Genomic DNA, 27808 nt, shown 5'->3' with positions numbered 1-27808 from the left:
TTTCTAATTCAACAGTTTTTAATAAATAAAAATATATTGAAAATAACCTTAAAAGGTTATCATATGTTTTAGTCCAATTAATTTTAATTAATGTACTTCATATCAATTTATACCTTTGGACTTTAGGAGTTGTATCAATTTAAATCTTAAACTAATAACTTTATCAATTTAAACCCCGGATTCTACTAATTGTATCAATTTAAACCTCAAACTAATGATTATATCAATATAAATCTTAAACTTTGATAAATGTTTCAATTTAAATCTTGAAGTTTCATAATTGTATCAATTTAAACCCTCCATTATGTTTTATTTGAATAGACTTATAAAAAATCATGATTTAAATTGATATATTTATAAAAATCTGGGGTTTAAATTGCAATTATGAAAATTTAGTATTTAAATTGATACAATTATTAATTTAGAGTTTAAATTGATATATACAACTCTCAGAGTTAGTTTAAATTGATACAATATTTAAAATAAAATTTAGGGATATAAATTGATATTTGCCCTAATTGATATGTTTTAATGAGATTCATAATTAATTGATAGTTATAATTATGCTAAACAAATTTAACAGACCATAATTTTTAAGACAAATATTAGTTTGACATTGGCTCCTATTACTTAAAAGTTTTAAATTTTACCTTGCAATAAAGATTTTCAATTAAATCCATAGGTAAAAAAGATTGGTGTATACTTGTTTTAGGATATGTTTGTAAGTGATTCAATGAAAGTTAAATCGTTTTTGTCTTTTTAAAAATTGTTATGAAAGGTGTTTTTAATTATTCGAAACTAATTTTAATAAATGAAAACTCCAATCAAGAATATAACATTAAATATTGAATTAAATATTAAGTGATCAAAATGATAAAAATGATCTTAATAATTTTATAATCACTATCAAACATGTCATTAATAACAGATTTCATATCGATATAATTACTATCAAACATGCCATTAATAATAGATTTCATATTGAACATGATATTTGGATGCATATTGGTATGCTCGTTTTTCCAAATATTTTAACTAGACAATAATTTAATATTCTAACTTATTATAAGCAACATGTTTTTAATGTGATGACTTGAAGTCAACTAATTTAATGTATTGAAGTAAAATTTTATAGAAAATGGAAAGATTAGTTAAATTATAAGTATTAGTCACTAAATTTTTAGGTCTCTTTGATGATTTTTTTTTAATTAAATCTATTTCATCCACTTTTTTTTCAATGATTTGTATTTTTCTTAAATACAATGGTTGAATTCTTAGTCAAATTCCAAAAACAAAAACAACTTTTTAGAAGTTTTTTTTTTAATTTTCAAAATTTGGCTTTGTTTTTTTAAAACCATTGGTGAAAAGTAGATAATAAGTGAGGAAATTTGCTGGTGGAAGTAAAGTCAGACTTAATTTTCAAAAACAAAAACAAAAAATAAAATGGTCACCAAACAAAGTCTTAATTTTGTATTTAACAAATTTCTACATTTTTAAATGTATAATGAGTCATTTAGGCTCCGTTTGTTAATTATTATTATTTTTTTAAATTAAATCTATAGACATTATTTCTACCTCCAAATTTCTTAATTTATTATCTACTTTTTAATAATAGTTTAAAAACCAAGTCAAATTTGAAAACTAAAAATATATATATAGCTTTTAAAAAGTTGTTTTTGTTTTTGAAATTTGGCTAAGAATTCAACTATTGTACTTAATGCAAATTATTGTAACAAATGGGGAAGAAATAGGCTTAACTTTTGAAAACCAAAAACCAAAAACAAAATGAATACCAAACAAGGTCACTTATTCACTAGTTTTTAAAATTCACATACTAATTCACACTTAATTCACACGAAATTGAAAGCTTAGACCTTATTTGATATTGATTTCATTCTTAATTTTATGTTTTTTTAATTTTATACTTATTTTCTCTAAATTTTTCCACTATTATTTGCACATTCCTCAAATGAATACTTAAATTTATAGTCAAATTCTAAAAACAAAAACAATTTTTAGGTCTTTTTGGTAATGATTTGGTTTTTGAATTTTTATTTTATTTTTTTAAATTAAACATATAGATACTACTTCCACCTTCAAATGTCTGACTTTATTTTCTACTTTTAATCAATGGTTTAAAAAACCAAGTCAAAATTTTAAAACTAAAAGAAATAGCTTTTGAAAAACTTGCTTTTGTTTTGGAATTTGAATAAAAATCAAAATAGTTACTAATCGGACTTTAGTTTTCAAACTTTGGCTTGACTTTTGAAATTAGTAGTAAGTGGATGACAAAACATATAAATTTATGGATAAAAATGGAATCTTAAAACTTAATTTTTTTAAAAAAAAATCAAATCACTATTAAATAAAGCTTAAAGGCTTTTTTAATATAAGAATAAATAGCAATGAATTTAACTACAATCAAGGTTCTCATTAAGGAGAAGACACCCCATCTAGAAAAGTAGAGCCCCTAAGAGGCTTTTCTAACAACCTCCTCATAGGTGGAAGCTTTAGGATCAAAACCAACAACTGTACCACTTCAAAATTAAAATTAAATATGATTATACATAACATGTAAAATTTTTGCATAAAATTAAAAATTAATAACTAATTATATATAATAGATCGATTAGCACCCTTTGAATTTTTTAAAAAGGTCAAGCACATGACATATTGGATTTTTTTAATATATCAACATATACACAAAATTGAAAATTTATATAACCATTTCGTTTATTTATTTTTTAAAACTAAACTTGTAAAAATTTGAACTCATAGTTCCATATTGCAAAAAAATAAGCCAAGTTTTAAGAAACAAAAAATCTTTATTATAATTTGACTAGAAATTAATGTGTTTTATTAAAAGTTGTAAAAATTATAATACAGAAGGAAACAACCATAAATGCTAAAAACATATAATTAAAGACAAAATCGTCATCGAACCTGACTTTAGTAGTTTATTATACATTTTTTTAAGTTTATAAATCAAATAGTCAAATTTTATTGGAATTTAAAAAAGTGAAAAATATATTTTTAGTCTCTAGATTTTGCATTTAGTTTCTACTTAGTTAAGTTTCAAAATGCATTTAGTCCTTAAGTGTTGAGTTTGATAGCACTGATGATAATAGATTCATCAAAGGTCGAATTCACCTCCGAACGTCTTTTTCCTTGGTTGGTTTGGCCTGTCCCTGCGGGAACTTCGAGAACGGTTTTTTCCTCAATTTGAAAGCAGGTTCCGTGAGTCCAAAGACGCCTAAGGCAAGCCCAAAAGAAGATTCTCCTCTTCCTCACATCGATGTTCTGGTACAACTTATCTTTGGCTCGCCCCTATCTCTAAAGGGGCTTACTCACTTCGCTCACTCTTGTTCAGTAGCGGTTTCTTCATTCTTTAGATTTCAAGTCCATATGTTTCAAAATGTTAGAATTTCACATTTAACCCTGAGTTTGTTTTGATTTGATTCCTATATTTCGAGATTTACACTTTTGACCTCAATTTCTCACTAAGTACTCATTTCAATATTTAACATTAATAACTATTAATTAATTAAAACTAAATATGAAATGAAATTTTAAAATTAATTTTAACACTAGTGAAAAATAATGAAACTTAATTAATTATAATAATTTTATTTATTTAAAAATAATCAATAAATATTAATATCACAAACTAAAAACAAATAATTAATAAAAAAAAATTGAGGTTAAAAGTGTTAAACTTGCAACTCAGGGATCAACCAAAACAAAACTTAAATCATAAAATTGTAACATTTTGAAATCTAAGGACTATAATGAACCCAAATTTAAATTTCAATGACTAAATTTAAGAATTTAGTATTTAGTGTAAAACTTGAAATTTAGACACAAAATTAAAACAAACTTAGTTTTTTAAAAAAAAAAAGGAAAAAAAGAAAGAAAAGAAAAGAAAAGAGAAGAAAATGCTATTATTATCGCTTTAAAGGCTAAAATTAGTACATCTGTCTTTCTTAGCCAATTTAATGAAATGAAGAGGGAAATCGTTCAACCAAATACCACTACAAAAGCCTATCCCTTGTGTTTTTTGGTAAAACATTTGCAATCCTATCACAATATGCAGGAATATGAGAAAATGTTATGCATTCGAAAGCATTTGCGAGAGATTTAATTGCTTTAATCCAGCTTCCTGATTCATTTAGGGCATAATTTTTTACATTGATCAGTGAAGTGGTCTAAAGACAATTCGGTTGAATGTGAATACGAGAAATCTACAACGTTGGGTTAACTTCATCGCTTCAAGAATGGCAAGAGTTTCAGCTAATGGAGAAGAGAAATCGATATCGAGCTGAGAGGTAGAAAGACAATGATTGAACCATTAGAGTCTTTGATTGATAAAAACCAATATTGTTGACACTAGACAAGATAACCAGGAGGAGGAGACCATGTCTTATTCTTTTAAATTCTAAAATTGTAATATTTGAAATTTGAAGATTAGATTGAAACCAAATTCAAAATTTAAGAATTAAACAAGTAATATTTTAAAATTTGAAGACGAAATAAAAAATTAAATTCAAGAGTTAGAGGCCACAAATTTATCATGTTTTTATAAAAAAAGGACAAAAAAAATTAGGGAGGGTTGATTAGCGTCAGGAAGAATTGGAAATGATAATTAATAATGTTGTGTTGGGTGTGATTATAGAGGATTGTTTGTGATTGGCGAAGGTAAAGGCAGGCGGCGCGCCAACGAAGGACAGCAAGATCACAGACCGCGTGCTGTCGTTTGTTGCTACCGAAGCTTCGTACCACGGTTTTTGTACGGAAATCTACGTGCTTTTATACGGACACCCAACACCATCACGTGAAAATTTCTCTATTGTCTCTTATTTTCCAATGCATTTTCCAACCACAAACCTTCTCTCGCCAAATCAACTCTAAACACGTCGCTTTTTGCTTTTTCTTCTTTTACCATAAAATCCAGATTTTCTTAAATTCTTCAACTACAAATTGAAATTGGACTTATATCTTCTTAAATTTCTCAAGTTTGTCTTTGACTTTTTCGTCCTATACAGTCCAACACGTCTTCAATTATTGACCACTTTTTTAAGCCATGCTGCTTTACCCAAGTGTAATATATGTCTTTCTTTTAGTTTAATTTTAAAATACAGTTTTTTTTTTAAAAATATTAAAATTACTGAAAATACTTTTATCAATATTGAATTGTCTCATATTAACTTGAACATATAACTCAACCTTTTTATTTCTTTAAAATTAGAGTTTCAATTTTTTTTATTATTATTATTCTTTTTACTAAAGTAATATAAAATGTTTGAAATGACTTCTGGGAAATTGGAGAGAGTAAAATAAGAATGAAAAAGATAGAAGCAATAATTTAAGCACCGCATAGTATGGGTGGCCTTTTAAAAAGCACTAAAAATTGCCTTTTGGAAAATCTGCCTTAAAAATAAAGTTGCCTTGGAAATTGGAGAATGGTTTTGGATTGCCTCCAAATACAGACCATGGAATCAAATCAATTAACATACACCAATACTCATGTGTAGCCATGGTGTCTTTTTACACTCAGGAAAAAATAATTTTTTAATATTTTCTGGAGTCGGATTGCACAAGTTTTTTCATTACCATATGTTGACCAATTGTGTTTTATATTTTCATACTTATCAAGTTCAGTAATTTAGATTTTATTTTTTAATATATTTCAGATGGTATGATTCAAATGGTGAAATTTTTTAAAATAACATTTTCTTCATGCTTTAAATATATCCCAATTTTGAATTTTTAATATTGAAATGTGTAATTATATTAAATAAAGATAATTTTTACAACTAAAATCAATTTATATTTTTAAGATTAAAATATGTATTGTGTAATATATTATAAATTATATAGTATTACAAAATAATAATTATATATTTTTTAATGTAAAACATGTTCATAGATAAGTTAATACTAATTTATAGTTAACCTCACATTTACTGGATAACTATAACTAATTTTATGATTTATAAATATACAAATACATTTATATAATTTTAGATACGCTAACAATATATATATGAAAACATGAAATAGAGTTTAAAACAATTTTAACATTAACACGGGAAAAAGTAATTAAAAGTTGTGCATTGCTTTTATCTATTTTTTTCCTTTTGTTTTATAATATTTAATTTAAATTATAATTTTTCAGTACAACTTAGGCTAAGTCTTTTGGATAATCATTTAGTTCTTTTTTTTTTCTCCCTAAAAAAAGTTTATAAACATCACTTTTATCTGTTGATTTCTATGTTTGTTATCTATATTATAGGAGTGTTTAAAAAAAAAAACAAAACCAAATTCGAAGACTAAAACTCAGTTTGATAATCATTTAGTTTTTATTTTTTAAAAAATAAACTTATTTTCTCACAATTTCTTACAATATTTTTCAAATTTTTTAAGTAAAATAGTTAAATTCTTTGACAAATTTTAAAAACAAAAATAAGTTTTTAAAAACTACTTTTTCAGTTTTCAAAACTTGTCATGAGTTTTTAAACATTTTGGTAAAAAATATATAACAAAGCAATAAATTTAGAGTTGAAATAGACATTTATGGACTTAATTTTAAAACAAAAAAAATCAAAAGGTTACCAAACGGGCTCATACACTACTTCCACCTCCATATTTTTTTTCCCTTTATTATCTACTTTTTACCAGTGATTTAGAATTTCCAGCTAAAATTTGAAAACAAAAAAAAGAATAGGTTTTAAAAATTTATTTTTGTTTTTGGAGTTTGGCTAAGAATTCAATCATTGTATTTAAGAAATATGCAAATCATGGTAAGAAATAGGAAAAAAATAGGCTTAATTTTTAAATATAAAAAACGAAAAATGAAATGGTTACCAAACGTGACCCAGATGATTACCAAACGCTATCTAAATAGAGTAGTTTTTAAAAACTTATTTAACAATTGAGTAAGTAGCCCAATGTTTGTTAGGGATGACAAAATTCTTCGTGGTGTCAAGTCCCCACATATTGGATCAGGAAATCTCCAGTTTGACCGGATATGGGGTCAAACCGGGGATGCGGGGACGGGGAGAGAATCCCCGTCCCAATAAACACTATTTTTAATTAACAAGTGTCTATATTTTATTCTCTATCTTTCGATTGATGTTTCAAAACCCATGAAATTTTTTTAAGAATAGAAAAAAGTAGTTTTAAAAGTCACTTTTATTTTTAGAATTTGACTAAATGTTTAAGTATTCCTATTAACAAATATAAAAACCATGAAACCAACATATATTTTAAGAACATAAAATATGAAAACAAGATCGTATAATTTAGCAATGAAGTAATCAACAGAATTATTTTATTTATATTATGTTAATAAGGTTAACACCGCCAACAAAAAAATGAGCATAGCTCACCTCTTATAAAGAAAGTATCCGGAGTGACCATTCAAATTGCAAAATTCAAATTGTTTTTAAAAATCGAATTGAATTGAACCAAAAATTCAATGAAATAAAAAAAAATATGGTTCGATCCAGTTTGAAGAAATTTTGAAACCAAATTAATTCGGTTAAGTTTGGTTTTAATTTCGAAAATCGAATTTAAAACCAAATCGAACGGTTTGTAACTATATATATATATTAAAAAAAGAGTAAAATCAAATTTAAAATTAAATTAAAAAAAAAACCAAATTTAAAACTGAACCAAACCAAATTATTTTTTAATTAAAAAAAAATATAACATACATTTTTTAAAAATACCAAAACTGAATTTAAAATTGAATTGAACAACATAAGTTCGGTTTGAACCAATAAATCGGTTCAGTTCGGTTTCATATATTAGAAAATTTGGTTCGATTCGGTTTGACCACCAAACTGAACCGAATCGAATTGTTTCCACCCCTAGAATGTACTATCAATTTTGAAGTTAGCTCACCCATATTGTAATAATAATAATAACGACAACATGGGGGAGAGGGGTTTGAGGTAATGAGTTGGTCATTGTAATCTTAGGTTATTATAGTTGAGTTATAATAGTTTGTGTTTGATGTGTAGATTATTTTAGTTTGGATTTCAATAGTATGTATTTGAGGTGTAAACTACTTTACTTTGAGAAGGAAATAGTAAATACTGTAGTAAAGAATAAAACAATGATGAATGTAAAATAGTAAAGTTATATAATAGTTTGTGTTTGAGGTGTAGATTATTTTAGTTTGGGTTTCAATAGTATGTTAGATATATAGTATTTTAGTTTGAGAAAGAAATAGTAAATACGGTAGTAAAGAATAAAACAATGACGAATGCAAACTAGTAAAAGTTGTAACAAATCGAGGTTTTGAAGTAGTGTTGACTGTAGCTAATTAGAGACTACAAAATATTATTTACTGTAATAAGATTTGGTTATTACAGTCTTAGGATAGTTCTTGCCCTAAACACATAGTATAATGATTAATTACTTTTACATTTTATTGTGAATAAAAAGTGTAATATATTTGCAATATTATATTTTTATGTTGTTGTTTGCGTTCTTTTAGGGAAAAGTTCAATCATCCAAAATGTAAGTAAAAGACGATACAAAGAAAACTCTTTATCTATTTATCAAGCAAAAGACCTTTTCCTCTCTTTATTTTAACCAAAAGAAACAACATTAGATTAAATGTTGCACCAGAGCTCTTTAAAAAGGGATTAGTAAAAGCACGAGCATTCCTAAAATTTGCCGATATGGTATTTCCCCCTTCTTTTTCCCTATATCGAGTTGCGTCCCATGGACCTTTTTAAAAAATAATATTATTTTAATATTTATTGGCAAAAATAAGGTTTGTTTAAAAATATTGACAAATATAAAATTGTGAAATCGTGGATGAGGTCCATGAATATCAAATCAACAGATAAATTGTGTACCGATTCACGATTTAAGGCTTAATCGTGGACGGAGTCTACGATTTCCTAGCCACATGCCATCAATATATTGAAAAGTAACTTCACAAGTTTTTCTCGTGAAGTTATAAGTTTATCTCGTGAAGTTACTTCATGGGACAATCTATTCCTCTTCACGAGATGTATTTATTTTTTCATAATGTCATAAGTTTGTCTCGTGAATTTACTTCACGGGACAATCTATTCATCTGCACAAGACGTATTTATTTCTTTCATAGTGTTGTAAGTTTGTCTTGTAAAGTTATTTTACAAGACAATCTATTCATCTTCACGAAACGTATTTATTTGTTTCATAATATTATAAGTTTGTCTTTTGAAGTTACTTCACGGGATAATCTATTCATCTTCACGAGACGTATTTATTTTCCCATAATGATGTAAGTTTGTCTCGTGAAGTAACTTCACGGGACAAAAGACAGAAATAAAGGAAAAATTGCAAAAACCACCCAACTATGGAATTGGTTACAATTACCCTCTTGTAGTCAACTGGTTATTAGTCAAAGTTGAAAGTCCTTCCAATGATAACTTCATCATTGTCGTCGAGATACCACTGGGTCGAGCTCGAGATAAGGGACGAAGCAAAAATGCCAAACAACTCACTTGAGTTCTATTTGTTTATTAAGGTTTTTCTTTGGTTGTTGATGCTTTTGTTAGGGTTTGAGGTGGCAGGCATATTACAAAGGTTGCATTTTAAGGAGAAAGTGAAAGAGAGGGGACAAAGGGAAGAGATGAAGAAAATAGGGATTTGCCACATCAGCCATTTAGTCAATTCTTTTGTTCAAATTTAATGGTTTTTTTTAAAAATAAAAATATGGAAATCGTGGACCACATCCACGAGTTTGGTCTTCATTGACCAAGTCATATGCTTACATGGAGGCCACGACTTTTTAAAAACAATCGTGTACCGAATACACGATTTTCTACCCTATTTTTGTCAATATTTTTTTTTCCACCTTACTTTTGTAATTTATTTCCTATGTACTCTATTTTTGTTATTACTTTTAAAAAAATACATTATTTTTTAACTTAACCCGCGTCCTTTTCAAAAAACGCGACATATACCAAGCTTATAACTAGAGATGACATTTTCAGTGAAATCAACAAAATTGAAAGTTCATTTTTTTAAAATTGTGTATCTATGTTATAAATGTTTCTTTCTCTTCCATCTTACTTTTGTAACTTCCTTCCTATGTACTCTAATTTTGTCATTAATTTTAAAAAATACATTATTTTATAACTTAACCCGCGTGCCTTCAAAAAACACAACATATACGAAGCTTGTACCTGGAGATGACATCTTCAGTGAAATCAACAAAATTGAATATTAATTTTTCTTTTAAATTGTGTATCTATGTTATAAATGTTTCTTTTTAAATTACTTTCTATATTTTTAGGATTAAAATATGCATTATGTAATGTATTTTAAATTATATAATATTATAAAATGATAATTATATAATTTTTTAACGTAAAATATATTCATAAATAAATTAATAATATCTAATATTTAGTGAATAACTATAATTAGTTTTATAATTTATAAATATATAAATACATTTAAAACAATTGTTTTAGTTGGAATATAATTTTGAGATAGGCTACCATCAAATATATGAAAATATCAAATAGACTTTTAAAACATTTTTAACATTAACCCACGAAAAAGTAATTAAAAGTTGTGCATTGCCTTTATCTACGCATTCTCCTTTTTCCCCTTTAAAGAAACTTTATCTATTTTTCTTCTATTGTTTTATAATATTTATTTTAGTTCAAACTTTTTTTTTTTTTTTTTTTTTTTTTGTTGTTGTGTGTGTACAACTTAGGTTACGCCTCCTTGATCACTATTTAATTTTTTTTCTTCCTAAAAAAAGTTTATAAAGATCACTTTTAGCTATTGATTTCTATGTTTTGTTGTCTATATTATAGGAATATTTTAAAAAACAAAATTAAATTTAAAGATTAATGTCTCGTTTGATAACTATTTGATTTTTTAGTTTTTTTTTTAAAATTAAACTTATTTTCTCACGATTTCTTACAATAATTTTCATATTTCTTAAATAAAACAATTGAATTCTTAACCAAATTCTAAAAACAAAAACTAGTTTTTAAAAAAACTAAATTTTTAGTTTCAAATTTAACGTGATTTTTGAAACATATTGGTAAAAAATATATAACTAAGTAATAAATTTAGAGTTGGAATAGGCATTTATAGGCTTAATTTTAAAGACCAAAAACCAAATGGTTACCAAATGACCTAGACACGGTTTCTACCTCCCTATTTTTTTTTTCTTTATTATCTACTTTTTACCAATGGTTTAAAAGACCTAGCCAAAATTTGAATACTAAAAAAAGTAGCTTTTAAAAATTTATTTTTGTTTTTGGAGTTTGACTAAGAATTTCAATCATTGTATTTAAAAAAAGATGCAAATCTTTGTAAGAAATGAGAAGAAAATATGCTTAATTTTCAAAGACAAAAAATGAAATTAAAATGATTACCAAATGTGACCCAAATGATTACCAAACGCAACTTAAAGAATGTTGTTTTCAAGAACTTATTTAGCTATTGAGTAAGTTGCCTAGTGCTTACATAGGAAATATGAAAAACATGAGCAAGAAAAGTTTTGAGAAAATAAACATAACTTCAAAAAACTCAAAAATAAAAAAAAACTAAATAGTTACTAAACGAGTAAACATGACCTTAGTTTTTTGTTTTTTGTTTTTGAAAATTTGGGGTATAAACACTACTTCTAATTAACAAGTGTCTATATTTTATTATCTATCTTTCAACTAATGTTTTAAAAACTAAGCAAAATTTTGAAAACTGAAAAAGGTAGTTCTAAAAGTCGTTTTTATTTTTAGAATTTGACTAGACGTTCAAATGTTTCTTAATAGATATGAAAACCATAATTGAAAAATTATAATGAATCCAACATACATTTCAAGAACATAAAATAAAAACAAAATCGTATAATTAACGATGAAGTAATCAACAAAATTATTTTTATATTATGTGATTAAAGTTAACATAGTCGATAAAAAATAAGCATAGCTCACATCGTATAAAGAATGTACTATCAATTTTGAAATTAGTGGTTTGATTCTCACCCATATTGTAATAATAATAACAACAACAACATAGGGGGGTTTGGGGCAAGAGTTGGTTATTTTAGTCCTAGGTTATAATAGTTTGTGTTTAAGATATAGATTATTTTAGTTTGGGTTTCAATAGTATGTGGTTGAGGTGTAAATTATTTTAGTTTGAGAAAGAAATAGTAAACACCGTAGTAAAGAATAAAACAATGATGAATGTATACTATTACAAAATCTACATTACTTGACACTTTTAGTTTTTAATTACTTGTTGTTTTTTTGGGGGAAAAAATGTCAAGTAATAACCTTTTAGAAAAGAAAATGTCAAATAAAAGGGATAAAAAACGGAGGTTGACGGAATGTTTTGAATATTTTATTCACCCTTTTAATTTCTTATGTTCCTCCATGATTCAATTCTGTTGATGAAAATTTTCGTTTGGAATTTTGAGTACTTGTTATTAGCTTTGATTTGTGGGGAACTATGGCTTAATCCTTTTTGTCTTTGTGGATTTAGTTTACTTCAATGTCAAATTTGGTAAAAATTTAATCTAGCATCATGAGAACCTTAACTCTTCCACATTTTCAATTCTATTTAATGAACTTTCATCTAATTGTGATATTAAGATTGTGTCTCTCTTTTATAGTATTCACTGTGCATTTGTCATTATGATAAATAGAATATTTTCATTCTTTATTTACACTGTATAGTTTATAATCTCTTTCTCTATTTTGTACTTTTTCCTTCTTATGTGCAAAATTACTAAGATTTTATTTTTCAATCTAGTTTAAAGAACACATAATTCCTTCTTTTTGTTCTTATTATTGTGAATATTGGTTGGTTGATAATGGACATATTTAGAATTTGAAAGCATTTGATCCCATTTGAAATCATCGATCTCTATTTTAGCATAATAGAAAAGTGGTTGTAGTTGCTCTTTACACCATTTAATTCTTAAGATTTTGAATTTAGTAAACCATCTATTCATTACAACATTAGCACATATTTGAAGTTTTTGAGAGTTCAAGTTCTTAAGTTCTCTATAAATATCAATTCCATACAAATTTTATAAGTTGTATGAGTTATCTAATTTAGAATAGTATATATATATATACACATATCTTTTGTAGTTCCAAGATTAGCTTATTATAAGTATGGATAAATCATGGATGGTAAATAGTAGATTATCTAAAGAGTTTGAGTTGGGTGTGGAAAACTTCATCAGATTTGGATTTTCTAATACAAATAGTACTTTTATACGTTGTCCTTGAAGCAAAAATCAAACGTTGGGGTCACAGTTAGTTTCATGTTCTATTTCATTTAATCTATGCATTAAGGTTACAACTATTAGTTATGATAAATTTTAACTTGTTTGTATTGTTATATTTATATCATAGGAGAAGGAAGTTGTTAGTGCATCAACCACACATGGGGAAGGGAAGAAGGCAAATAAGAATTGCACTAGTCCCATTGCTCTACATCTTATTTATGAGGTAAATTTACTATTAATTACTTATAAAATTATAACTTTGTGGTTTTAGGAGAAAGTTTCAGAGAATGCGGGAAAGGAGAAGGAAGTGATCGCTATTAGTGTACCGTCAATCTTGAAGGTGCATTGTATAAGTCTCATGTTCTTCTATCTTAACTAGGAATGAATATTTTACTCATGTTTTATCTTAATTATATTAGAAAAAAGCTTCAAGGATGATGCCAAAATAGAATGAAGTTACTAGTGCACCATCCAATTTATCAATATCCTTGAAGTCTATTCTTAGGTACGTTGAAAAGATAATGGTAGATGAGACTAGCATTTCCTTCCAACTACCTGTTGAGCTCTTTGGTTTTAGTCGAAAGAGTTATGTTCTGCGAGAAGATATGATCGAATTTTGTAGCATGCAAAAAGTGAAGACTTTATCAATTGTGGCTTATATTGCATAAGTAAATGTTATTTGTTCATGATATATTATCACTTTATTAATTAGTAGTAAGTTGATATGTTTGATCTATTATTGTAGGTACCTACACTCTTCATTGTTGATTCAAATAAAGGATCAAAGTACATTTTTGTAGATCTATCTCTTATATTCACGGACCAAAATACTAGAGAAGTTAGAGCTTGGAACCTTTTTAGTAGATTAATGACTTCCGAACAAGATCAATTAGTTATTGCTCCTTATAATCCCAGGTAAGTATAATTAATTATTGCTCCTTATACTCATGTTCTACCTTACTTCTTGGGTGACTTGAAAGCAAAATCACTTCCTTTTTTTCCCTCCTTTTTTCTAATGTGGAATTGTGTTGGGAACATTGAACTTGTATACCAAATAATGGAATATGAGAAAATTAGATTGAAAATTTTGCATGTTTGGTCTATGATGGAGTAAAAAATATTCTGTGCTTTTAGTACAAGAAAATGTTAATGTAATGAGCTACCTTCATGTTCCTTACTAATTATTTGTGTATTTTATTTAGTGATCATTGGTCATTAATTGTTATTAATGTGTATAATGATGTGGTGTACTATCTTGACTCATTGAGAACAAATTCACGAGAAGATATCAAATACATGACAAATATGTAAGCTAATTTTGCTTGGGTTTTCTTTTTGGTGTAAAGTTTATTTCATTTTGAATATTATACTATACTCTTTGGCAAATATAGGGCAATGATGATTTTTCAGTCTCAAAAGAATTTGCAAAAGACTCGAAAAACCACATCCTGAAAAACAGTAAAGGCTTATAAGAGCATTAAAAAAATTAATAGAATGATGTATATTTAATGTATCTGTATGATGTGTATTAATTATTGATTTTGTATTGTAGTGTCCTTTACAAGTGGGAACTCTCGAATGTGGGTATTATGTTATGAGATATATGCGAGAAATCGTGACTAAAGAGAAGAATATCAAATTACTTTTTATATTGTAACATTATAAATAGTGTATTGACTTTATATGTTTTATAGATTGATACAGGGAGCTCGTACTCGCAACTTCAATTGGATGAAGTACGCGTGGAATGGGCTGAATATTTAGGCCGCTACATCTGACGGACATCCTATAAATTTTGTGTATGTGGTTACATGAGAATCCCTAAAACTTTTTTGTATAAATGTTTTGTTCATAGCTATTATAGGTTATGTACTTAAAAAAAATGTATGGTGGAGGATATATTTGAGTGTTGTGAAATTTGAAATATATAGCACATATGGATTGATTTTTGTAATTTTAGAATTATCATATATTGGGGCGAATTGATAGAGTATGTACTATTATGGATTGGTCTTGTAAATTTTGGAATCGTTCATATACATGAAAAGTAGTAGAAGAATGGAACTGTTAAGTTACGTTGGATATATTGAGTTGATATGTAGACATGAAATATGTACAATTGTTTATTTTAGTTGATGAAATTGCCTTATTGGAACCCATGTAATGCAAGAAATGAAAAATATAAATTAATTTCGAATGTTTAATTTGAAAAAAAAAACATAGATTACATTAAAAATGTGTCAAGAATTAAATAACTTGGCCATTATTTCGTGTCAAGATAAAAATATATTTGACATATAAAAAATGTCAAGAGTAATCACATATGATATGTAACAAATGTCAAACATTAATCCACTTGACATGTCATCAGTGTCAAGTGTATTATCTTTCTTGACACGAAAATTATATCAAGAAATTTTTGTCTTGACGTTTTTTCAGAATTAAGTTATCACATTATACTTGATAGTCGAATACTCGACGCTTTTATAAGTGTCAAGTATACTCTTTACTTAACATTGGAAAAACGTCATATAATCCAATTTATAGTAGCGGTAAAATAGTAAAAAATATAGCAAATAGTAAATACTGTAACAAATGTATTGAGGATTACAATATAGTATTTACTATATCAAGTTGTGGTTATTATAGTCATAAAATAGTTCTCACCCAAAATACACCGTTGTTATGTTCTAAACAAAATATATTATAATGATTAATTATTTTTACATTTTATTGTGAATAAAAAATGTAACATATTTGCCAAGCAAATAGGGATATTTTTACATTTTATAATGATTAATCATTTTTATTATGTTTTGTGTTCTTTTAGGGAAAAGTTCAATAATCCAAAATGTAAGTAAAAGACAATACAAAGAAATTTCTTTATCTATTTACCAAGCAAAAGACCTTTTCCTCTCTTTACTTTAACCAAAAGAAACAACATCAGATTAAATGTTGCACCAGTGCTCTTGACTGATGGAAAATAATAAAAGAGAAATTTAAGAAAAACAATAAAATTGCTTAACTAGAGAACACTTTCTCAAAATTTTTATCACACTCAAGCTTAAAATGTTTCTAATGAGACGACTTGAAACTAAAGACATGACTCATTTTATGATTTCCCCTTATATAACTAATGAAAATAGTTGTCTCTCTTATATACCCACAATCATCCTTTTATCTAACTAATGTGGGACTTTGATTGCATTTCCAACAATCCTCTTCTTAAACAAAGGACCACTAAGCCTCCTCTCAAATAGTCATCCATCCATCTATTATCTAGACTAGCTCCTCTTTGCTCGACCACACCACCTATCCAATAGAGTTCACCCACGGATCACACCATGACTACTTCCAAGGCTCCATTATACATCTTTGTTCAACGTTTGAGGATTCTACCGACATAGCTAAGTTAGGAACATGGCTCTGATACCACTTGTTAGTAAAAAAAACTCTCATTTCTACGGCAGAATAAACATAAGATAATAACAGATAAATTAAAGAAAAACAATAAAACTGGAAACACACAAATTTATATGGAAAACTCTCAACTTGGAGAAAAACTACGACCCACTAAAAAGAAATTCACTTTACAAAAAATTGTTATAATCACATAGAACAATTCTCTCCCAGATCCCAATAACAAGAGTGCTCTCTCAAGCCTTTTATACCACTCATACTCTTTTTTCACTCTCATACTAGAGAATACATAACAAGAATTTAACTAGAGTTAGTACACTCGAGCTTAAAATGTTTCTAACTGGAACGACTTGAAACTCAAAGTATAGGCTTCTTTTATAGGCTTCGAGTCCATCCCATTCTTCAACTTAACTAATATGAAACAAATTGAACTTAAACCCAACTAAAATTAGTAAAAACATGAGCACTCTTAAAATTATTGGCAAAAATACGGTCTTTTTCCCTTTTCTTTCCCTGTTTCGAGTTGCGTCCCTTCCGAAAATACAACATATATGAAACTTGTAACTGGAGATGACATCTTCAGTGAAATCAACAAAATTGAAATTTTATTTTATTTTTTTTAAAAAATCTGTATCTACGTTATAAACGTTTCTTTTTACATTAATTTCTATATTTGTTTTTTTTTTTAAATTACTCCTCTTTATCTTTTCAATATTTAGTTTCTTGCAAATTCATATTAATATACATATATTTTTTTAATAATTTGGTTTAAATCTTGATTGGTTGATGAAATTTACACAACCCAACAAGACAAAAAAAAAAAAAATAAATAAAATGATATTTTACAAATAGTTTTCAAGAGTGTCATATTTTTGCCAAATTCTTTTTAAACAACTCTGCTTGTAGCATTTAATCCAAACAACTCCCTTTACTTTATTTTTAATTTTCAAGTGGGTGCACCAAATTTAGAAGCTCAATGATATTGATTTTTTTTTTCCAAACCAATAAATGAATTTGTGGACACCAAGTTGATGGTGTCAAAGATTTTATTTATATTGTAGAGTTATTATGAGCCCAATGACATACATCAAAGATGGTGATCCCATTTGTAAATAGTGGTTGAAATTGAAGGTTAGGTACAACCACAAATATGCATGATATGGATTACCAAACATCAAATACGCATGATTTCTCCACCATTTCCTAACTATCTTAATCTAACCTATTACCCAATTACTAATATTAACACGAACAACTAACACAAATAGATATTATACACTTTTCTTAAACTTGTCAAAATATTCAAATGTCCTTTTCTACCTTTGAGAGTGAAAACATTTATTTAGGCTACTCTTATCTCTATGCATCTCAGGGGTTGTCCAATAAGAAACTACCATCTGACAGTTTTTGTATTTTTTTTTCCATAAAAGATTTATCTAATATGAAAGATTAACTGCATAAGGTTAAAAGTCGTTTAATTACTCTTTCGTCCCACGTGCTTGTAGGGATCTATTTTTATCATACTTTTATACTCTCATCTCGTTGAATTAAAAAACAACAATAAATATAAATTTCTATTGTATAGATAGATATAACTATACGAATAATTAATAATGAAGTATGCGTATAAATTGTCATGCCTAAGTTGTTAACTCATTGTTGGGTAGAGAAATATAGAATAAGTGAAGATATTGTGACAAAGTTGATGGGATGATTTGCAAAATATAACCAAAGTTGTAATTGTTAGGCAGTTGTAGAATTGAAAGGGATAAGTTATTGGATGAGGATAAGGTGTAAAAGCAAGCATGTGCGGTTCATTATTTTTAGCTCTACCTCTATCCTCATCTATTACCATTTTCCATAAATTTCCAATCTTCCTTTTTACTTAATAAATGTATATAAATATCGTCTCCTATATATATATATATATATTGGGGAGAACTAACGAGAGAGAAAGTTACATATAATCTATAAAAAAAAAATAACCTAATGCTCCACCAAATATCGGATAAAAAAATATTGTGAGGTATTTTCAAATATTAAAAAATAAATAAAAATATTTATAAATATAGCAAATGATATTTTGTTATATTTACTATGGTTTGTAATAGGTTTCAAAATTTTATTGTATTTTTTTCGTTAAATTTAATGAACCTATTGTTAGAATTTGTAAAAGTAATAATATCGAATAAAATGAAATAAAGCTTAGACATTATTTTTTTTTTAAAGTGTGACTTCATTTTAGTATTATACTTCTAGTGTTTTTTATTCATTTCGGTCTATGTACATTTAAAACTTGTATATGTTAATTCTCACAGTGACTTTTTCAATCCTTTCATCTATTTATTTTCTATGTATTTTTTTAAGTCTTAAACAAGAATACTATGCTCAACAAATTTTATTCTTTTTATAAGTATAAATATCATAATGAAGTTTAGAAAAATCAAAATAGTCATTTAAAAAACACATAATCCAAATTCGAATGTGAGACCGAAAAACAATTATAAAACATAGTAAACATGTAACTACTTACCTTCAAATTTGTTCGAGAGACCATTTTATATATGTGTTGTTGGAACTATGAGTAGTAGATGCTTTAACTTCTAAAGTTATATTCATTTTGACAAAAAATAAAGATTAATTTTTAAAAGATTTAATCAAACTTAAAAAAATGTTTTAATAACTATCGTTGAACTAGATTCATTTTATTAGTTGTGACCTTCAATATATATATATAAGCAATGATTAGATGTATTTTAGGATGCACTTAATCACTTGTTATTTTTTTCGTTAACACACAAATAATTTTTTAAAAAAATTATATATTTTAAAGAAAGAAAAATCTTATATAATATATTGTCATACGAAAGATGGATGCAGCTCGATTAACCAAAGTTTTTGCCCATATGTATATATATATACATATTACATGTGTATCTATTTGGTTGATTTTGTGTGTGGACTCCATTAATGGTGTCATTTTCCCTCACTCTCAGCCCACGACTGGCCATTTCTTTTCATTATTTCCTTCATTCTCTTTCTCCCTCACTCTCACAAATTGCTCTCCCTCCTTAACTCTCTCTGTTTATCACTCAACCGTACCTCATCTCTTCTCTCTCCCTTCACGTTCTCCATATTCTTCATACACTCTCTCTCTCTGCTTTTTCAGTTTCTTCCCTCTTTGGTTTACTTTACTCGGTGTTTGTCCGGAAGATGCCTAAATGGTGGCCTTCATCCACCGCCTAGTGCCCGAATCCAGTGTTCATCTTTTTCTGGCTACAGATTAGCTCGAGTTCCTCTGATTGAACTTCGAAAAGCTGTACTAGAGTGTTCCACCGGAGTTACTGACGGCGGAATTGAAGACATCTCAATCTTTCTCACCAGGGCTACTGCAAATCATTATCTGGCATTGGGATTTGCGTCTCACATAGCAGTGCCTGGGTATTTGCTTTCTTTCATACTTCTTAGTTTAATTCTTGTTTCGGACTTCAATCCTGAAATGCTATTAATCTGGATTTCAATTCCGTAAAGATCATCTTCTTTTCGTGTTTTATTATTATCATTCTGCTTTTTCCATCTACCTTCCGTATTGTTACTATAATTCCTGTTTAGAGCTACTGCAGATCATTTTTTTTTCCCTTCTTTTAAATTTTTAATCAAGAAATGAGTTTGGGGTTACTTTTTATTTATTTATTTATTTGGGCAGGGCTTGACCATTTTAGAAGTGCGCGAAACCCTGTCGCCGACTAAAATGATTTTAAAAAAAATGTAAAATCAGATAGGTTAAAATAGTTTTGGGTTTAATTGATTATCAATAATATCTCTTTTCGAGTTTCGAAGAGGAATGAAAATTTACTATTAAAAAAGTAAATTAAAATGTAAAACGTTTGTTTTATATTTAATTTTTTTAAAAACAGTAGTGAATTTTCATGTGAATGTAAATTATTTCCATCCTCCCGAGATTCTTATTATTTTAATGGTTAATTTGTACATTCCATCCCTATAATTTATAGTAGGTCAGCATTTAGGCATATATTTATAATAAGAATTTAGTCATTATTATAATGTAAATTAGTAAAATTTTATCATCTTTTTATCAAACGAATTAAATTATAAAAAATTATAGAGATTAAATTTTATTTTTTTTAAATTGAAATAAATTTGTAATTGAATCATTCTTAATTTAAATATATGAAGTAATGTATGTCTTAATTAATTGAACAATTGATGATGTGATTTTAACGAAAATTGACTCGATCAAATTGAAATGTCATTGATTTTGACTCATTTATATCCATATTCTTACTCTTTTTTCTGAGTACATATTCTATTAAACTCATTTCTATTTTCCCTGTTCTAATAATTCTCTAAATTTAAATTCTACTTCAATATAAAAGGGAAAATAGAAGATGAATACATCAAAATGACCACATTTAATTGATAGATTGAATGGCATTTTTTTTTTCTTCCTTAGAGTGCTGGCAAGGTTTGAAGTTTTGCACTTTCCATAAAGATTATTTAATGGGGGATTTAATATCTTTTTTAATTAACTCACTCTACTGCTGCTCTAAACTCTACATGCAGTTACTCTCTGTTTCTGCAAAATTGTGATTTTGTGAAGCTGGTGGGCTTCTCATTTTCTCCTCCAGAATTTTCACCGTTGATCGACTTCAAATTCTGTCACCCTTTTCTAGCTTGGTTTCCTGCCCTTTGGTAATTTTGGGAAACACTTTCTTGCCTTGTATTCGGTGGGTTGGATTGAAGTATTTGGTGACCATTTTATGTTTGTGGGCAGAGTAAATTAGCGATTTTGAGTAAACGTTATACCTTCAAAGCAAAATGGAAGAAAAAGGAGAGAAGCCTGAGGTTTTGGAAGCTGTATTGAAGGAAACTGTCGACTTGGTAACAGATCTAAACAATTTATTTGCCTTTGCTTGTTTTCATGTGGGAGTAATTTCCTAGCACTCACTCTCAGAATCATGTGAATGCAGGAAAACATTCCCATTGAAGAGGTTTTTGATAATCTGAGATGTAGCAAAGAGGGTCTTACCACAGCAGCTGCCGAGGAACGGCTTGTAATTTTTGGTCACAACAAGCTTGAGGAGAAGAAGGTAATCAATGTCTCACCTCTAATGTTGACAACCTTGTTATGTAGTAATTAAAATACTAATATCTTGTCTTGCTTTTCTTCCTAATAATTTTCCAGGAAAGTAAAATCTTGAAATTTTTGGGGTTTATGTGGAACCCCCTTTCATGGGTAATGGAAGCTGCTGCCATTATGGCCATTGCACTGGCAAATGGTGGAGTAAGTGCTCAGCTCTCAGCTTTTTGGTTGGTATTGTCATTTATCTCGGTATATCTCATCTTTACCTGACGTCCTTGTACTAAGATTACATAATACATTTTTGCGCAGGGAAAGCCTCCTGACTGGCAAGACTTTGTTGGTATTATCGCCCTGTTGCTTATCAACTCAACGATTAGTTTTATTGAGGAAAATAATGCCGGTAACGCTGCAGCTGCTCTAATGGCTAGTTTAGCTCCCCAAGCCAAGGTAACTGCAATTTTCTAATTACTTCATTATTTCGATCCATTAGGCTTCTCTTCTTCTCTGCCTCTTTAGACAAGTTGTTATTTGGCTTATTTGATTTTGTTCTTTTTATGTATATTGATAAAAGATTCTTCGAGATGGAAGGTGGAGCGTGCAAGATGCATCGGTTTTAGTTCCTGGTGATATTATAAGCATCAAACTTGGGGATATTATTCCAGCCGATGCTCGTCTTCTGGACGGGGATCCATTGAAAATCGATCAGGTGAGATCATGTTTGCTGACTAAATGTATATACTTTTTTCATTATGGTATTATTTTCCCCAAAAACTAAGTTTTCTGAATCCTGCTTTGAATTTTGCAGTCTGCTCTTACAGGCGAGTCCCTTCCCGTTACGAAAGGTCCCGGCGATGGCATATACTCTGGTTCTACTTGTAAACAAGGAGAGATTGAAGCGGTGGTCATTGCCACTGGTGTTCATACTTTCTTTGGCAAGGCTGCTCACCTTGTTGACACCACTAATCAAGTGGGACACTTCCAAAAGGTAAAGAAAGCTTTTGGTAAATTATGTTATGTGTGGATTTTTTTTAGTGTTGGATAAGAGTATGTTTATAAGTCATCTTTAGAGATAAAAATTGAAAATAATTTGTTTTTCATTTTTTATATTGAGCTTATTTGGTTGGATAGTTTTTAAGACTCACTTTCATAACAAAAGCAGCAGGAAACAAAACAGTATTTTGTTCTAAAGTATAACACGATTTGTATTATATTTTAATATTCATTTTGAGAATTTTTAGAAATACAACCAAACAATCCTAATTTCCGCCTGTTCCCTGTCTTGTAGGTCTTAACTGCAATAGGGAATTTCTGCATATGTTCAATTGCTGTGGGGATGATTACAGAAATTATAGTCATGTACCCAATTCAAGATCGTGAATATCGTCCTGGAATTGACAATCTTCTCGTGCTTCTGATTGGAGGAATTCCAATTGCCATGCCCACAGTACTCTCTGTGACAATGGCGATTGGCTCTCATAGGTTGTCTCAGCAGGTTTGCTAGGATTCCAAGAGTTCCTGTTAAGTGTAATTCAACTATGAAAAATGAATGATTGAGATATTGTAATAATTACTTGTAGGGTGCTATCACTAAGAGGATGACTGCAATTGAAGAGATGGCAGGTATGGATGTGCTTTGCAGTGACAAGACTGGAACACTGACATTAAACAAGCTAACTGTCGACAAAAATCTTGTTGAGGTTTGCAAGGAAATGTAGCCATGTTCAACTTATTTACATACATATCGTTCAACCTATGGTAAGTCATTCTGAATGGGATATCTGACTTGAAAATTTTAGGTTTTTGCTAAAGGAGTGGATGTGGATACTGTGGTTCTTATGGCCGCCCGGGCATCAAGAACAGAGAATCAAGATGCTATTGATACTGCTATTGTTGGGATGCTTGCTGACCCAAAAGAGGTTTCACTGATTTGTACATGCTTTGTTGCAAGGATTCATATTATATGTAACTACTCCGAGTATAATATATTCATCTATTTCTTTTTGTTGAAAGGCTCGTGCCGGTATTCAAGAAGTACACTTCCTTCCATTTAACCCTACTGATAAGCGGACTGCATTGACTTACATAGACCATGAGGGTAAAATGCATAGAGTCAGCAAAGGTGCACCAGAGCAGGTATATATTTGCCATTTTAGGTTGTATTGATGTTTCTGTTTTCCAACTGAAATTAAAAAACTGATTAGTTTCAGCTCACTGTACTATTTGTCTGTTGATTATGATCCTAGATTCTGAACCTTGCACACAATAAGTCAGAGATTGAGAGGAAAGTTCATGCAGTGATAGACAAGTTTGCAGAAAGAGGTTTACGCTCTCTTGCTGTGGCATACCAGGTATGTAGCGTCTCAATTTTGGACTGTTCCTTGTAATTAATATTATTTTATAATGTATTTTTACTGGTTTTGTTGTCATTTATACACACAGGAAGTTCCAGATGGTAGGAAGGAGAGTGCTGGAGGTCCATGGCAGTTTGTTGGCCTTCTGCCACTTTTTGACCCCCCAAGGCATGACAGTGCCGAGACAATAAGGAGGGCCTTAAATCTTGGAGTGAATGTGAAGATGATTACTGGTACCTATTTTTGGTAGCCAATCTGTAGAGAAAGTTAACATCATTACATCTGAACCGGGGTTAAAAATGAATACATGTAGTTTTTATCTTAAGGCTTGGATTTACCGTGGATGCCAATATCCCCTATTTTTCATATGCCTTCAATTTACTTTGGATGAAACGTCAAGCTGTTACCTTCGTTTGATTGGATTTAAGAGTAAAGCCATAAATGAATGCACGAAAAGGGAACGTGATGTAAATATTAGGTGACATATATGTTGATTTCTTCATGTGAAAGAAATTTTAAAAATATGTTTTGACTAGTTTTTTTTTTTTTTTTTTTTTTTTTGGTTGTGTTTGGCGTCGTAGAACTGGGAATAGTGTGGCTAGTTTAGGTTTTCTGATCCTTTTTGCCTTTTAGGTGACCAACTGGCTATTGGAAAGGAAACAGGACGTCGCTTGGGGATGGGAACCAACATGTATCCGTCATCTGCTCTATTAGGTCAGGACAAGGACGAGTCTATTGCTGCTTTACCTGTTGATGAACTGATAGAAAAAGCTGATGGCTTTGCTGGTGTTTTTCCTGGTAAATCTTGTCTCCCAATGAGTTTTCCTCTTTTCTAAGATATAGAGTTCTTGAAGTCATGACATTCATGCACTACTACATGTTCTTATCCTCTATTGATTCATTGATATTGTTTTCAATCCAGAGCACAAATATGAGATTGTAAAGCGCCTGCAGGCAAGGAAACATATCTGTGGAATGACTGGCGATGGAGTAAATGATGCTCCCGCCCTTAAAAAAGCAGACATAGGGATAGCTGTTGCTGATGCTACTGATGCTGCTCGCAGTGCTTCAGACATAGTCCTTACAGAGCCTGGTCTGAGTGTTATCATTAGTGCTGTTTTGACGAGCCGAGCAATCTTTCAGAGGATGAAAAATTACACTGTAAGCAGATTATTTCATATCCCATTGTTTAGTTTGCTCCATTTCTCGTTTGAAAAATTATTGTCGATAATGCCTCAACTTCACTTTCACAGTTTTTTCAAGTATGTGTTGTATAGTAGTGAATCAGTGATCTTCTTCTTCTTCGACACCCCCCACCCAACCCCCTTTTTTTTTAATATTAATTATGGAAGAGGTATGTGTTGATATATTTACTGAATTTCTGCATGTAGCAGATATGTGCAGTTTCAATTCTTCATCATCTGATTTATATCATTGTTATGGAAGAGAGGTTTGTGACGATATATACTAACTAAAATTCTTTATGTGACAGATATATGCAGTTTCAATCACTATTCGTATAGTGGTAAGTAAATGGTGGTTCTGTTCAGATTCAAATTCCTGGCATCTCTATATTCTTTTTGTTAATCCATTCATTCAAGTATTTTTTGATATCATGATCTAAAAGTGTTATCTTGTATGTTGCTTGTCAACAGCTTGGTTTCATGTTGCTGGCTCTCATATGGAAATTTGACTTCCCTCCATTTATGGTGCTTATCATTGCCATTCTCAATGATGGTTCGTATTTATATTCCCTCCCCCTCCCTCCCTAAAATTTATTGCCATTAGCATCATATACATGATGAGACTTATCACTGAGTGAGTGTACTCTTAGATTTCGGCCATAGACACTGCAAGCTGCCAACCAACTATATCTCCTTGTTAAGATGTGTGAAATTTGCAATTTCATTCAAAGCTACAAGTACTGATTGTTACAACTTCTGGTTGGAATATGAATTTCTTAAAAGATGATTAATTTGTTGCGAGAGCAAATTGGAAATGTTTTTCAAGTTCTTACTTTAACTACTGAGAAGTTTTTTTTATTAATTGAAGAAACTTTGTGATAATAGGTACAATAATGACGATATCGAAGGATAGAGTGAAACCATCTCCTTTGCCTGATAGCTGGAAGCTGGCCGAAATTTTTACAACTGGCATTATACTTGGTGGTTACTTGGCAATGATGACTGTTATCTTCTTTTGGGCAGCCTATAAGACAAACTTTTTTCCAGTAAGATAGCTGCATCTGTCCATTGGAAGATTGCATTTAGAACTCTATGATCAGTGTTGACAGCCAGCAATTGTGTTATCTTGTCAGTTATTCTTACAACTAGTGATCTTCTATTAGATTGATTAGCCGATTTACTTGCTTGTTTTCAGCGAGTCTTTGGGGTGGCAACTCTTGAGAAAACTGCGCACGATGACATTAGGAAACTGGCATCAGCAGTGTATCTGCAAGTAAGCACTATAAGTCAGGCTCTCATATTTGTTACACGCTCTCGAAGTTGGTCTTATGTGGAGCGTCCTGGGTTATTACTGGTTGTGGCTTTTCTGGTTGCACAGCTGGTGAGTGGACTTCCATTAAACTTCAGTATAGATTTTTGTATGCAAAGTTATGATTAGAACTGAACTGGTTCTTCTTTCTCTCATGAACAGATTGCTACTTTAATTGCGGTTTATGCAAATTGGAGCTTTGCTGCCATTGAAGGAATTGGATGGGGTTGGGCTGGTGTTATCTGGCTTTACAACATTATCTTTTACATACCACTTGATCTCATTAAGTTCTTTATACGATATGCTTTGAGTGGGAGGGCTTGGGATCTTGTTATCGAACAGAGGGTATCTCTCTCCCCCTGCTGAGTTACTTAATGTGATTTTCCTATTAGTTGTGTCATGATTGAGTCATTTCTTGGCATGTAGATTGCCTTTACGAGGCAAAAGGACTTCGGGAAGGAACAACGGGAGCTACAATGGGCTCATGCGCAAAGAACATTACATGGATTACAAGCACCTGATGCCAAAATGTTCCACGACCGAACTCACTTCACCGAGCTCAATCAGATGGCTGAAGAAGCCAAAAGGAGAGCTGAAATTGCAAGGTATATACACTGAACCTGAAGAACTAATTGTTTCAGATATAAATTCTTTTTCTCCTTTGCAAGAGACAACATCTAGATGGTTAGTTTGTAACCCTCTTAGAATGAAGTGTTTCATATTTAGAATAAAAGAGGTTGGTTTCTGCATCATTATGCTTGCTTTCTCACTTCTCAGTGTTGTTCTTGGGCCATATTTGTTTCAGGTTGAGGGAACTACACACCCTGAAAGGCCATGTTGAATCAGTGGTGAGGCTGAAAGGACTTGACATTGACACAATTCAGCAAGCTTACACAGTATGAGAAGAAACACTTTTTGATCACTCTTACTGTAAATCAAGGAAACTGTGGTAGTTTTGAAAGTGAAGAAAACTGTTGCAAAACCATAAACAAAGTTTCTTTATTTTGTTTAGTATTCTAAATGGGTCATAATGTCTATTTTAATGAATATCTAAATCACTTGTCTCTACCCAACCTTAGCAAAGCAACTTTAAAAAGGTTATGATGTAGCCCTTGTATTCTGCATTTTGAAAAATGCTTTAGTAGGTCTCTACGACCAACTTTTTTTTTGTAGCTA

At 29.5% G+C, this 27808-nt stretch overlaps 1 protein-coding gene and 1 pseudogene across 1 annotated transcript; both read left to right on the top strand.

Annotated features, from left to right (window-relative positions):
- The window catches only part of LOC120071948, a 35035-nt pseudogene extending 14822 nt beyond the window's left edge, over nucleotides 1-20213 (top strand).
- LOC120071229 (plasma membrane ATPase 3) lies at nucleotides 19638-27808 on the top strand. The gene is made up of 23 exons (XM_039023362.1): nucleotides 19638-20125; nucleotides 21269-21397; nucleotides 21480-21586; nucleotides 21676-21795; nucleotides 21891-21989; nucleotides 22098-22235; nucleotides 22360-22494; nucleotides 22594-22773; nucleotides 23074-23280; nucleotides 23366-23485; nucleotides 23585-23704; nucleotides 23799-23921; nucleotides 24032-24136; nucleotides 24228-24372; nucleotides 24773-24937; nucleotides 25062-25300; nucleotides 25632-25664; nucleotides 25795-25876; nucleotides 26209-26369; nucleotides 26519-26704; nucleotides 26795-26977; nucleotides 27059-27237; nucleotides 27438-27808. The coding sequence occupies exons 3-23, from the start codon at nucleotides 21524-21526 to the stop codon at nucleotides 27532-27534; spliced, it is 2880 nt and encodes a 959-aa protein (XP_038879290.1). The 5' UTR covers nucleotides 19638-20125; nucleotides 21269-21397; nucleotides 21480-21523; the 3' UTR covers nucleotides 27535-27808.

The sequence above is a fragment of the Benincasa hispida genome, chromosome 2 (genome assembly GCF_009727055.1).
Source record: "Benincasa hispida cultivar B227 chromosome 2, ASM972705v1, whole genome shotgun sequence".
Lineage (NCBI taxonomy): Eukaryota > Viridiplantae > Streptophyta > Magnoliopsida > Cucurbitales > Cucurbitaceae > Benincasa > Benincasa hispida.
Note: the sequence above shows the minus strand (reverse complement) of the source record. Positions and strands in the feature narration are given on the sequence as shown.

Bases quoted from the DNA above. Each gene is read 5' to 3' on its own strand.
- LOC120071229 (XM_039023362.1), top strand. From the start codon at position 21,524: ATGGAAGAAAAAGGAGAGAAGCCTGAGGTTTTGGAAGCTGTATTGAAG. The intron at 25,665-25,794 runs GTAAGTAAATGG...GCTTGTCAACAG, and splicing joins CAATCACTATTCGTATAGTG to CTTGGTTTCATGTTGCTGGC. The intron at 26,370-26,518 runs GTAAGATAGCTG...GCTTGTTTTCAG, and splicing joins ATAAGACAAACTTTTTTCCA to CGAGTCTTTGGGGTGGCAAC.